This window comes from Egretta garzetta, unplaced genomic scaffold (assembly GCF_000687185.1).
Source record: "Egretta garzetta isolate BGI_Z169 unplaced genomic scaffold, ASM68718v1 scaffold79, whole genome shotgun sequence".
NCBI lineage: Eukaryota > Metazoa > Chordata > Aves > Pelecaniformes > Ardeidae > Egretta > Egretta garzetta.
Window position 1 is genome coordinate 6403744 of NW_009260791.1, and position 14418 is coordinate 6418161.

Sequence of the window (14418 nt, forward strand, 5' to 3'; positions counted from 1 at the left end):
TTTTCTGGTTTGTTTACTATCCAAAAGATCTGATGCTTCTGGTAAACTCTCTTATATACTTTACATACAGAAAACATTTGTCCAATATCACACAATTTGCTTATGAAAAACTTAGCCACAGCATATAATGAAGATTAGAAATTTACTGGAATTTAAAATGATATCTGAATATTTATATCAGTAGTTAGAATATGAAATATTACAATAGTAACGACCATCCTCCACAACCAGAAATGTAAGCGGTGGTATAAATGCTTATCTTTCAAGAAATGAACCAACCATGAGTTAATAGTGTATTATGGAGAAAACAAGGGTGCAAGGTGTACCTGCATATTGCAGCGTGTTTTCCCCCTTCTTTCGAAGTAACTGGCTTTGGTCAGAGAGCAGACAAAGAAATTAAGCTAGACAGACCAGCATCTCTCATGACCCAAAGAAGCATTTGCAGGAGCAAACACAACACCTGAAGGATTTCAGAGCATGGCTAAAAGATATGAAACACACACACTGTTCGTTAGGTGCACATCTCTTAAGGTTCATTAGGACTGAAAAACCAACACTGGGCATGGGCTAAAACCAAAGTCCATGCTCCTTTTTTTCCCCATATGAATCAAAAAAATGTTCTCTTTATATGCTTCTGTTTCTTCTAGTTTCTTATCTCCCTTTCCCTCATCTTGCTCTGTCACCACTATCTCCAGTCAAAGGGACACAAGTGTGCCAGTCTTCAGTGCAGAAATCTTTGCTAGCCCATAGTATGGACAGAGAGGAAGATAGTGCAGGTGGTCAGACCAATATTTCAGCAATTCTCTGAAAACAAGATACACTAGACTGTCATCCGGATGCCAGGCGGGCTTGGTTTAAGAATTAGCTAAACACCAGACATTCTATCAGCCTAATTTAGAATCAATCTTGCTTTTTAGTGATGATAATAAACTTGTACAAACATGAGATTCATTTGTATATTTTAGCATTTTATTTCAGTCCCAGAATGCAAAACCTGACATTGGAATCAGTTTGATTTTTTTGGTGATTGAAGATATTAAGCACTACAAGAGCATTGAAATTTCGATCTGATTAGGATAAAAATTCCTCAGGATCAAAACACTTCTTTTTTTCCCCCTACAGTTTTACTAATTGTGTGCTACTTGACATTGCAGAGTTATTCCACAGCATGATAGCAAAATATGTGAAGTGTATTTTACTGTTAGAAATTATCAACTCATTCTATTTGTTTTTCATGTGTTTGAGGTTATTAAGAGAATAAAAAATTACAACTGATGTGCATAAGTTAAAAGGGTTAGTTCAACTACAGCTGGTAGGCTAAACCACTAAGCAATATTTTGTACAGCAATAGAATTTTTCTACTGAACGTACATAAAAGAAATCATGAATATATAACTGATTTAAAAGCAGACTGAGGGGGTAATATCCCTTGAAAAATAGGGGAGCCATGAAAAAGGTGAATGTGGAATAGTTTATTTTCAGAAAGACTGGATTATTCTAACCACTGGAAACCAGATAAAGTAGATCAGAGGGAGTGCTACCAAACATACTCATCACAGACCTTTGCTTTATGGGAAATGAACTGCCCTGGCTCACTGTTCCTGAGGAATTGTATTTCTTTTAGCTGTAAATCAAATCCTGAAGAAAGAGGATGATATTTTCTAAGCAGTAGCTGAGGACAACAAGTATCTTTTTTGTCAGTGTCAGGTTTCTGAATTTAGACCTCAATTAGGATTCCAAAATGAAAAAGCATGTATTATAAACCCATATATAGTTGTGACAGTGTTCTTATAAGTGATATATTAATTTTCAGATGGTAGCACATTGTCCTGTATTTGTCCAAAATTATATTCATGGTTGCCCTCAGAGGTCTTGACTTTTATCTTTCCTTGCTGCTTTCTTAATGACCTTCATTGAACAGTAACATCAAGTACTTGACGTTCAATGGAGATCATTAATTTTTTTCAATTAAATGGAAGATGTATACTCCTCCAGCATATGACATCTATTCATTCTTAGCAAGAAATGTACTTGTTAAATCAAAAAGGGATGTTATAGACCTCTGTATGATGACAGTGTCAACCAAAGGGAAGCACACAGCCACAGCATCGTACTCCAGGGAGCAGCGTGTGTCAATTGCCCTTGCTGAGCTCTACAGACGGCGATAAGACCTGATACAACAGTAATTTTATTAATCTGCTTGATTTCTGATATTGATTTGACATAAAATGTGTCCTGCTAGCTTTAAGATCAGGGATATTTTCTTGTCATTGGAACAAGGGCAGTTCTACCCATGCAGGGACTCATGGCTTGGTGAAATTGTATGAACTGCCCTATGCTTGACATGCAGTTCAGCCCTGCAGTTTTTCTCTGCAGAGGTAAGTAAAAAGAGAGGATCCAATTGCCTTCCCCATTCTTACAAGTGGTAAAGTAGAACTAGGGACATGAGGGATCTTTCCAGAGTCTTAGTGCTAGATGTGTAACTATGAAACATAAAACATTCAACTTCGACTCTTTCATGCCACATATCCCAATGAAGAGCTCTGTTACACAGAGCTAGGATTAGGGACTGTATCTGAGCCAGGGTACAGCTAGACCTGCAATTTCTGAGGACTGGAATGCAAACACAAGTTGTTGCAGCTTAGCCAGTTGCTGTGTGTCAGCTGAGCCAATATCTGAGCCATGATGCTGGATGGTGTACAGGCTGTTAGACCAGCGAACATTTTAACTATAATCTCTGTGAGAGGTGTTTGATTTACGATAAGTGATATCTATCAGGATTCTACCAGCAATTTGTTCAACAAACACAGCAAAGATGAACAAATGAGAAGTTTTCCAAACTTCTGAAACCATGAAGCATTATAAAATGGGAAACAGATTAATAAGGTAAAATTGTAACACCAAACAATTGGCTGGGAGATTTGTGAAAAAGCATCACTATTGAAAGCTTGAATGAAACAAGATAGAAACAATATCCCTAAACTTTTTATTTCTGTTTGAAAAAAATTGATACTTCAATAACTTGTGGGATCACCACCATGTATTATTGTGTTGGATTAAATGCAGGCGTATATAGACCTAGAGTATGAATGTTGTTTTATTGATCCACAAGGGCATCAAGCTATAACTAACATAAATCTCTAAGTAGAAATCTTGACCCCACTGAACCTAATGGAATTTTTGCTATTTACTTCACTGGGGTCAGAATTTTAGTCCATATAAATTTACTTTTTTAGGGCATAATCCCCATGTCCATTGAAGCCAATGAAAGCTTTTCCATTGACTGTAACCGACCTTTCATTAGAGCAGCAATTCCCTTACAAAAGACTGTTGTCACGGCTATAGTCCTGCAGACCTTCTTCACCATTATACTTGTTATGGTCACATTCCTGAAACTGCTTTTGTCTTCTTTCATCTGAGATAGCGTTAACAAGGCCTGTTTTTCAATGTTTCTAATGGGCTGCTATGATCTGAAGCCATCAACAGCCCTCTTGATTTTTTCTGTGTGATTTTGTGCAACATTTTCTTCTTTGCTTGTTTTCCTCTTTGATGCCTTTGAATAACCTGGATGAGAAGGCAGGATGTACTGGTCTTACTTTTTCCATTTTTTTCTGATATGTTGTCAGTGAATAGGCAGAGTAGCAGTTTTATTTGTATTTCTTTTTACCCTTAGATCTACCATTGCAATTTGGGATTCCTCTTGTTTTAAACTTTAAAAATTATTAATTTTTTTTTCCTGTAAAAATCGATCAAAATTTTTAGCTGCATTCTGCAGTCCTCCATCAAACACAACCTTTTCAGTTTGCTGCTTTCTCAAGTCTCGTTTCTACTTTTCAACAGGGCTTTCTAACCATTACTTAAGCTTCCAGCTCCTCTTCAAAATACTGCATAATATTGCTTTTTTTATTTCATTGTAATCTCAAGCAATTATTTCCTGTGTTGTACTGGCAAATCTCCTGCATTGTCTATTTTGGGGAACTGCAGTTCTGCTAGGTTTCACCTTCTACAGCCAGTGTTTGCAAGTTCCTGAATTTTAGCCCTAATTTTATTTTAACTAAACCAGGAGGATTTTCTCTTTCTAGTTTCTTTTGAACTTGATTTTCTAGGATGGACAAGTCGCTATGAAGTGTTTTGGGGTTTTGTGATTTCTTTCTCTTGGTTTTATTACAAAGTTTTTTTCCAAATGCTAGAAAAGTCAAGCATCTCTCTGGGCAAAGATATGAACCACTTCAGGTTCTGCAGGACTTATAATGGGCAGGTATACTTCCTGAGCTATCCCCAAATCCAATTTAAACTTGAAGATCTTTCATCCAGAGCATGAGTTTGAATAACATGAAAAGACAAATGCAAAGTCCTGAACCTGGGATGGATTGTTTCCTTGCAATGGTACAGGGTGGGGGCTGACTGGCTGGGTGGTTGTTTTGCGGAAAAGGACCTGGGGGCCCTGGTAGACAATATACTAAGCATGAACCAGCAGTCTGCTCTATGGGCTGTATTAAAAAGTGTATAGCCAGTAGATCACAGAAAGTCATTATTCCCCTTCACTCATCACTCTTTAGATGGCATCTGGAATCTAATTTTAGGTTCCCAGCACAGGATATATATTGATAAACTTCAGTGACCTTAGCAGAGGTCTGTCAAGACAGCCAGGAGCTGGAGTACTTGCCCTGTGAGGAAATGCTGTGGGACCAGGCCTGTTCAGCCTGAAGAAGAGGTGGCTACTTAACAGCATACCTGAGAGGAGGTTACTGCAAAAGTGGAGCCATGAGCTGCACAATCAAAACAGGGAACTTCCAACTGGATAGAAGGAAAAAAAATCACTGTGAGGATAATTAAGCCCTTATTAAGGATAATTGGAACAGGCCACTTGGAGAAGTTCTGGAAAGTCTGACCTTGAAGGATTTCAAGACCAACTAGACAGAGTGCTAAACAATTTGCTGTGAATCAGTGTTGATCCTGTTTTGAGCATGAGGTGGGACTAGATGATGTCCCAGAGTACCTTTCAACATGAATGCATCTATGAATATCTTGTTCGTATAGGCCAAGAAAACAACTATACATAAAAGATGTAACCAGCTTCATCTATTGAAAAAAATTAGCCTAGCAATAATAATGTGAAAAATCACATACCCAAGTTTGGAACCCCGCTGTGCTCGATGCTTGATAATGGGAGAAACTCCCTGTATTTATAAAACTTGAAATCCAATCAGCTAAACTGGACGTACAGTGAGAGCAGCAACACGGTAAGGTAAAGTGATTTTCTAGAAGTCATTCCTGTCTGCAGGGTCTCCTGACTCCTAGTCCAGTGCTTATACATGGGACTGCACTGCAGTCACACTCTACATAGGTCTCTAAGTTTTCTGAAGATGAATGTTTCATAAAGCATATTCTATTTCAGAGAGAAGTGGTCATTCAGAAGATTAAGGTCTTTTTCAAATGGGATGTTCATCTCTGCCAGGTGGTATGTTAAGTCTGAGTCATAAATATCTTTTATTTCCTCGGTCAGATAGTGCAGTGGAAGTGCAACTTGTCATTCTTGACTTCCAGTTTCAAGAGCACCAAGTAAGTTTCCGAATTTGTTCCTTCGTTTCTGAGCAACTGACATATTCTCCTGGATATTAAACACTCAAAATGTAAATGATGCAAAATTACTTTGTTTATAATTTTGGATAGTTGATTTTATTTTTTTTTCACAGAAATGTATCTAACCTGACCTTCTTATGCCAAATGCACTTCTTAGAAACTTCAGGGACTATTTGAAAGCTCTACAGAGCTTGACACTGTTGTTGGCTGCCATATATTATCATAGAAGCTGTCCCTGTTCTCCTGCTTTCCAGTTGCAGTTATCCTCCTATCTTCGCTTGCAGATCAAGCAAGGTACTTTCTGACTGAAGATTTATACTGCCTTTTATTGTAGTCATATGGTTTTGTAGAAGCTAATTATATGTAGCTGTATTTGGTTGCTACCCTTTTATTAGGAAATGCTAGCAGGACATGGTGCAGGGGGAGCAGAGTTATTCAAATCTGGGACTCTGAATCTAAGAGGCAGTTTGCAGATAGTCTTTTACATTAAGAAAAACACACAAGTCAATCATAAATGCAGTCAGTCACTGAAACTTCCAAAGAATTATCTGGCTTCACTGCAGGCACAGATAAATTAGAGATTATGGGCCTAAGTCTCTTTTCGCACCAGGGTAAATCAGGAGCACCATCACTGAAGTCAACAGATCTCAAAAAGAAAAGAATTAGGCCCTATGGCTTTTAATAAGAGGAATACAAAGAGTTTAATTACAAGAGAATCAAGCTGAACCTCCCTTCCCCCATACACACACATATGCACATGCTCCCTGGTAAGGTTTGTTTCTTGTAACATTTTTGTACGTCTGTTATCCTTATCCTGATCAGCTACTACCTGTGTGCAAACAACAGGGACTTAGATGCTATAGGGATGAGGGCCATTTAGATGTTAATATACAGGGTGGTTAAAACACTGGTAGAGCTGTAGCTCGTTTCTATATTGAAAAACCTGGTGAAATCCCAAATATGCTGCAGGTTTTGACTTCCATGTTATGACTCAGAAATAAAAAACAAAGAGAGGAGTTCATTTTCTGTGCTAGGGAGGGAGTTTCTCACCTAAGCAGTACCTCTTTGAAGGAGTAAAATAATGCACAGCACGTGTAAATGAGCAGCTGCTGGAAACTCCGGTAATACAAATATAATTTTTTATTTCCACATATGTGAACAATCTTATGTGTCTATAAAAAGACTTGAAAATAAATCATACAAAAAGTTGTATTTGAGCCACCCTCTATGAAGGCCTATGACAAAAAAAGCAGGTGCAAGATGAAGACCCCAGTCATGGAATATAGTAATGGAACAGTTCAGGAGCAATCAAGTGTTGTACCAGATTATTTTGAAAAAAATAGAAGTACTTACAGTCTAAGTGACTATGTCTGATGCCTTCCACATCTTCAGCGTGAATGAAGTGGTAACATCTCTTTCCTACGATATCTACAGGGGTCAGATCCATGTAATCACTAATCCTAAAAAGGAAAAAAAAATACAGGCTATAATTCAAGAAGGAAAAGTATACAAGAACTGTCAAATGACTCAGAAAGTGAAATCTGCTAAAAAGTTTTTTTCACCACTATAGTAATTTGAGTGGAATATCTGTACAAACAAGACACAGCCTTAAAGAAGAAAAAAGAAAGAAAATGTTTTTTAAAGAAACCTTGAAACCTTTTTAACCATTTAAATAAGTGGAAAGTTAAATTCTAGTGCATATTCTCCCTGTAGCATAACACCAAGACAATATAATTCCATGAAATTGTAAAGCATTAGCAAGAATCCCAAATCCTCATTAAAAGACCAAGATGATTCAAGGTTACATAATAAAGTAAAAACATGTTATGTTTATACCAAATGATTAGAGACACATTTCATTTCAACAGATTGGTCTTCTATTGGGTATATTCATGAAAAAGCTCTTCAACCATTTCTTGGCACCAAGTCCAAACTGATATTTCAAGGGATATAATTTAAATGCTGAGACATACAGATGCCTCAGGGTGTTATCTTTTTTAGTCTAATTCATTTGGGAGCTCAGCTTTCACTCTGGGTCCTTTCAACTGGGACTTTGTTTTTTATTGCACATAGAAACTTTAAAATCTATTCTGCAGACCTTCATGTGTGTGTGTCTGTGTGTGTGTGTCTGCGTGCAGGTGTAAACCTCTGTCATGGAGTGTCAAGATGTCAATGTCCTTAAATGCAGTACAGAAAATAACAAAACAATTGGAAAATGCCTTGCTCACACAAGCATTTAAAAGTATGTCTGTTTTCTAGAAATAGCGTAATTTTTAACGGTTTGGAATATTCTGCAATGATTGAATCATAGAATCATTTGGTTGGAAAAAACCTTTAAGATCATTGAGTCCAACCGTACCTGTCCACCAGTAAACCATGTCCCTAAGCACTTCATCTGCCCATCTTTCAAATACCTCCAGGGATGGTGACTTGACCGCTTCCCTGGGCAGCCCATTCCAGTGCCTGAATTAGGGGTTAAGCCCACTTTGCAACTGTAAGACATAATTGCCATCCATTTAAGGGAGCTGTAAGAAACATCACACATCTTGATATAACCAGATAGCTGAAACAACTGGTGTGTGGTCTCGAGGGAGGCCAGTGGGGAGGCTAAACCAGAAACTGAACTGTGTAGGTCTAAGGGGTTCCCAGCAGGCAGAGGGGGTGAACACAGCCACTGAGGCACTGACTGGCAGAGCTATGTTTGCCTGGGTGTCTGAGAACGCATAGACCAGAAAGACTGAAGGAGAACAGAAGCATTAGACAGTACCACAGCAGCACTGGTGGTTTGTCCCAGTTAAAAAAAAAAAAAAAACATGATAAACATCACAGGTAAAGCAGGTGGACTCAAATTTGCTAGTAAAAATTGTCAAATCAAGTTCAACACATAACACAACAGCCTTCTCCCACTTCCATGACAAAGCATGTTGAAGGATGTGTGATGTGTGCTTTCAAACAACTGCCTGGTAGTCACAGCACTTAACCAAATGTGGGATACCCATCTGGGGATACCTGTCTAATGTTTATCACAAACCACAGTTGAAAAGCACCTCTCCTACCTTCTCAGAGAGGACATAATTTGCCCAGGATAAAGACAAGTCTGGAACGGTGGCAGTGGGACTCCCTACTCCTCCTGCTGAGTTCCTCCACTGTGGTTCCACAGTGAATTATGGGCTGGGAGGTGAAGGACCTGGGAGCTCTGCCCAGTGATAAGAAACCTCACCAGAAGGAAGGGATCCTGACATTCTAAAGGTTCCTGTCCCCTGGACTGTATTTTATTATACCAAACTGTGTACTTTTATACTAAACTAAGTGAATAAACAGTCTATGAAGCAGGAACCAGAACTCAAGTCTCTCCCTCTCCCATGTCTATGCTCTCCTCACTGACAGATTTTGCTGTCTCTTCTCTGGCCCAAGAACTGTATGTTTTCTGTTAGGAGGTGGCTCTGCTTCACGATCAAGGAGAAGAAATCCCACCCTGCCCAGCCTAGTGGAAAGGGGCAATCTCCAGGCAGGCCACTGCCCTGTGATGTACCCCGTCTGTGAGTGCTACCGTTCACTCAGCTGTATTTTGTTTCTCTCCAGCAGCATGTTTGTGTAAAGTCTTCACAGATAAAAATGAACACAGCAGCGCGACTGTGGAAGCAGATTCACAGTCCCTTAAGTTTAGGGATAATATTAAGAAAAAGATGTTTCAAACAGATATATGAAGGGGACAGGATTTTTTTTTTTGATGAAAAAGGTGGAAGAAGAAACTGAAAGAATATCCACTGGCAAGCAGTGACATCAAAACCAGAAACAGAAGAAATTACATCAAATATGACACTCCTGCTTACATCAAAGGTACCAAAGATGGAAAATAAATAATTTGCATGGAGAAAAGAAAGAAATATACTATGTCTTAGAGCACTAGTTAGGAGACAGATCTGGTGGTTCCCAAGCCCTTTGACAAAATCAATCCTACCTATCAAGTTGATAGGCAGGACCTGATCCTGTAAAACATAAGCACAGGGTTACATTTGAGCAGATCAGTGGTTCCACTGACTTACAGGACTGTTAACATGATTGGAATTTAAAGGTAGGTATATGGTACAATGCTTTGCTGATCAAATTGTGCACACGTTTGCAGGCTTGAAGCTGTCTGCACAAGACTGTTTCTGCATATCTGAAAGAACTATTGGCAACCTCTGTCAGGGCCAACAGGCCAATTGGACCTCTTGCATTTGGACAACACCGTGTTCACTGGGTTATTTCCTTTTGGGCATATATTAGCAGATATGGCTATAGCAGTCCACATTAAATTGGGCTATAGGCTCTCTCCAGATGGTCTCCAATCACTAACAGTTGACACTGAAAATACCCAGACTGGTGCTGTACTCTAGCAGCAGACTCTTTATTTTGCTTTTAGTTATTTATCACCATCTAAGATGATTTGTCCTCTGCAGGTGCTTTTCTCACTCCACTGACTAATAAATTCTAGACTATTTTAGACTAGACAGCAAAGTTTAGATTACACGAATCCCACATTTGGAAAACAGACCTGGATTAACATGCCACATTTTAGGCAAACAAATTTTACATCCCCAATTAACACTCTCAGAACAAGATATTAATTGCTAGAAATAGCCAGTGCACTAGCTGACAGATCTTGTCTCAAAGGGAAGCTAACTGTTGACTAGTTTGTGTGCTGAGTCCAGAATTCTGATGCAGATCTCCTCATTCAGAGGAAAGTAACAAGATGCACCCAAAGACTTGAGTAATGTCACTCCTACTCCCTGCTGTTACAAGCAGGCAACCACTTGGAAAACTAGGAGTACTATTGATCTCACCCCTGCTGATCCAATGGTCCACTGTGAGCATTCATTTCAGTTAAGTAGCACAGCTTCTGCTCCATACTCCCTGCAGCTGCCAGTAACTCCCCATTGCTCCATAAATAGTGCTTACAGCTTCCCCAGCATGGATCCATTTTTCTGTTTTCATCAATGTTGTGCTTGCTTTACTGGGGCACCACAAAGAATTTCCCGGCTGCCTGCAAGTGCCAGGAGTCAAGCCCATATACCCAGAATGGGATGTTTATCTCCTTTTCTACAGTCCCAGAATACAGATCCCAACTTCCCCAGCTTGGAGAACGGCCTTGGCAAAGGCCCAGATAATTCATCTGACAGCTTCAATCGGCTATTCAGTTAATTCCTTCCCTTCTTCTGTCCTTTCCATTCCTCCAGCTTTTACAGTCATATTCTGCATTGTACCTACTATGAAATCCAAGTCCTGTCAATCTTACTGCATTTTCCATCGGTGGAAATCCTGCTGCCTCAGTGAGCTAACATTCACCTCCCAGACCCGGCAGAAGTGTTTCTACTGTTCGACATTCCTTTTATAAACTACTTTTAACAGTGAAACAAATGGAAATATTGCAACATAAATTCAGTACCATTGTATGCATTCTACCCTAGCATAGGAGATAAAATCCATCACAAACAAGGAAAAGTAGCTTTATAATGTTGCCTTTACCTTGATGAGCAAAAAACATTAGTAAGCTCCACACTTTCTTGCATAAGTCAGCTGGCTTACCATAGTTTACCACGTGTTATCAGCTCTTTCTATGTGATTACGAATCAGCACTCCACATCTGATGCATTTTATGTTTTTCAGTGATGCCTTTCTCAGGCATTTGAAAGTTTTATTGCTACATGAACGTAAAGAGAAGGTTTGAGAAAAACGTTTAATTAAAAAAAACATACACAATTTAGGGCTCATAAAAATGCCAAACTGATGGCAGAGAAAGTATAAATCTTTCTAACACAGCCCACAAATTCATATCATACTTGACCTGACAGAATAGTTCATTTTTCACATCCATTTGATTCCTGGCTTTTTTATTGAGGTTGCCAATGAAGGTAACAGTAAGTGCAGGTGATTTTGTTAAAAGGAAATCTGTTCATTAGGAACTGGACAGATACCAGCAACTCATTTCACAGAGGCCATTGAAGAGCTCTGCAGTGGTAGCAGCTTTCCATTACCACCTAGGTAGGTCACAGTCAAATCAAAGACTAAGGCAAAAGGTTTCTTCTAGATCCTACTGCTAATCCCCAGAGCTTGTTCACCAGCTGCCAGATTATACAGAATCTAGATGCTCACTGGGTAGTCACAGGCAAAAGCTCAGCCCAAAGTTTAATACTGTTACCAGCTTTCTCTGTGACATTGTACAAGCCACTTTCTATGGAGCAGTTTTTCCAAGCTTAAAAATGAGAATAATGTATTCTCTTTTAGAGAATGCTTTGGCAGTTCAGATGAAGTGTTCTCTCTAATAGCCAAGTAATATTAATACTATTGTGGCAGTTCAGCAATGTGACAGCAAAGATAACCTCATAACTGAAATCCAAGATTATTTTAAATTGTTTAAGGCCCTGATTCAAGAAAGCATTTGTTTATCCCTTTTAAAAAAAGTTTTTATTGATGTGCTATCCTGATCATAGGTATTCCATGATGACTGAGCAATTATAATTGCTCATATCAGAGAGCTTCCGCTCTTACCTTATAATATGGCACGGCTGCTGTCACATGAAAAGCCTGCATTAGTCAACTTGTTTGTTCCATATTTTGATTTTAGGTCTCCTTGACAAAATTTCTTTAAGCTGCATTACCCTCTGTCTTCCTTTCCAACCTTTCCCTGATACCTCAGACTTCCATCAATGGACCCAAACTTCTTTATTGCTTGTATCTTTCTTTTCAGATACCTTCACTTTGCTCTAAATACTGGTTCCCTAAATTTTATTTTTATTTTTCAGGGCCCTGAGGGCACCAGTAAGCCTTAATGGTGTTGATCAGGCCCCTGGGGGCCTTCCCCCACCCTGCCCAGGGCCCAGGACCCCCTGTCAGCTGCCCAGCTCTCCCCCCACGCTGCTCAGGGTCCAGGAACCCCTGTCAGCCGCCCAGCTCTCCCCCCACGCTGCTCAGGGTCCAGGAACCCCTGTCAGCCGCCCAGCTCTCCCCCCATGCTGCTCAGGGCCCAGGACCCCATGTCAGTCCCTGGGGCCCTGCCACCCTGCCTCAGCAATGCTCCCCACAGCCCTGCCCTGCACAGCCACAGGCCCTGCCGAGCCAGGCCCAGCCCACGTCCATGGCCTGCCCTTGGCCAGTCCCCAGGGAGGTGCCCAAAGCCCAAGGCTGGTGCTGTCCCAGTGCCCCCCGGCTGCCCTGCTCCTGGCTGGGGCGGTTGGATGGGCCCTGGCTGCCTGGCCCTGCCCTGATACACCCCCATGAGGACCCCCCGATGCTACAGCTGCCCAGCCCTGCAGGGAGTAGACAGCTGAATTTAAATCCTATCTCCCACCTTACTAGATCACTTGTCGCTATCACATCGAACACAGCCCCCCCACCCCCCCCCCCCCACACCTGCTGTCTTTCCCACTATGCCCTTAACCAATTTTATTCTACAGTTTTCCCACCTCTTACTGCAACAGATCCCACCTCTCTAGCCTACTATCTAGGCCATCTGTGCTTCTGTTCCATTAAACACTGAGCACGATGTGCTGTAATCTGCAAATTAGTTCAAAACCAGAAAACTTTAAAACTTCAGACAGAAAGACTTGTGGAGAGGAGAACAGGGGAGCATAAGGACGGCCATACAGGTCAGACCAGCGTCTGTCTAGTCCCAAATCTTGCCTCTGAGAGGGACTGTGAGAGATTGTAAAAAGCAGGAAAGGTTAGAGGAATCTTTCCTGGTCTATCCTCCCCTACTCCAGCAAGATATCCTGCAAATTATAGTTTTTAATTTATTCTTATCTTCTAAGAATCTAGTGAAAGTGAAGGTGATGAAGATGAGAGTGAACTCAATGCTCTCATACAACACCAGGATGACATTGCAGGAGTCACAAATTTCAAAACTTTTTGCCAAGCCCATGGAACAAAGAATACACACAGCTAAAACATAGAAAAAAAGGAGCTAAAAGCTGTACCTATTTTCACAGTAAATGATATTGAGGTCCATATTCACACGAGTGACAAACATGTGGCAGTCAATCCTGACTTCATTAATTGTAGGAGGTGGCAAAGCATGAGCAACGACAACAAGTCCCATGATTTGGCTGGGCACTGTCCGTCCGTGGGACAGTGACACTCTCAGACGTAACCGGCCCGTTATATGAATCACCTGGAAAATAAAAACAATAAAAGAAACCCCAGTGAATTCTGGATGCAACTGTGACATCAGTTTCTTTTAAAGGATAGCATTACTATTCCCTACAGACCACTTAACACAGCCAAAAATTGTACTAAGTAACTGCCAGTATTAGTGTTAAGCTTATTAATATTGGCTGTCAACATGTCCTATACGTCCTCATGGCAAAAAAGAAGACAAGAACATAACAGGCAAATGCTTCACATTCATCAAATAAAAACCTCAGAACTCCTGTGGTATTGATTTTTGTTGTGGTGGTTGTTACAGAAAGAAAGAAGAAAAAAAACCAACTAGAAATTCAACAAAAGAAAAGAGAGAGGGCGATAAAACTGAAATAATGAAGGTAGAAATTAATAAAATATTAAGTTTATAACATTTGAAGATTGAATATGAGACAAAAAAATAAGCAGTTTTGAAACTTTTCCAGAATGGGTTTAATCGAATTGCTAGTCACCTACACCATGGAGACACTGCTCACGGCCTTGAATTACTTCTCTGTAGTTGGCAATTTGAGAAGCAACAGCCTGGAAGTGATCAATGAGCTGAGCTGAAGGATGGTCCTCTTGCATCCACAGCAAACTTTTTAAGAGCTGGTAGACACGTAATGCCTTTGCCTAGTACATTAGGTACATACGGAGAGTGCTGGGGGCGGATGGTTT

At 40.2% G+C, this 14418-nt stretch overlaps 1 protein-coding gene across 1 annotated transcript in view; it reads right to left on the reverse strand.

The window, feature by feature from the left end:
• Positions 1 to 14418, reverse strand: part of NPAS3 (neuronal PAS domain protein 3) — a 542703-nt gene that overhangs the window by 16225 nt on the left and 512060 nt on the right. Inside the window, exons 8-9 of the mRNA XM_009646696.2 lie at positions 13539 to 13732; positions 6937 to 7043 (exon numbers count right to left, since the gene is read on the reverse strand). Coding sequence (XP_009644991.2) covers positions 6937 to 7043; positions 13539 to 13732 — 301 coding nt within the window. The remainder of the gene's footprint in view (positions 1 to 6936; positions 7044 to 13538; positions 13733 to 14418) is intronic.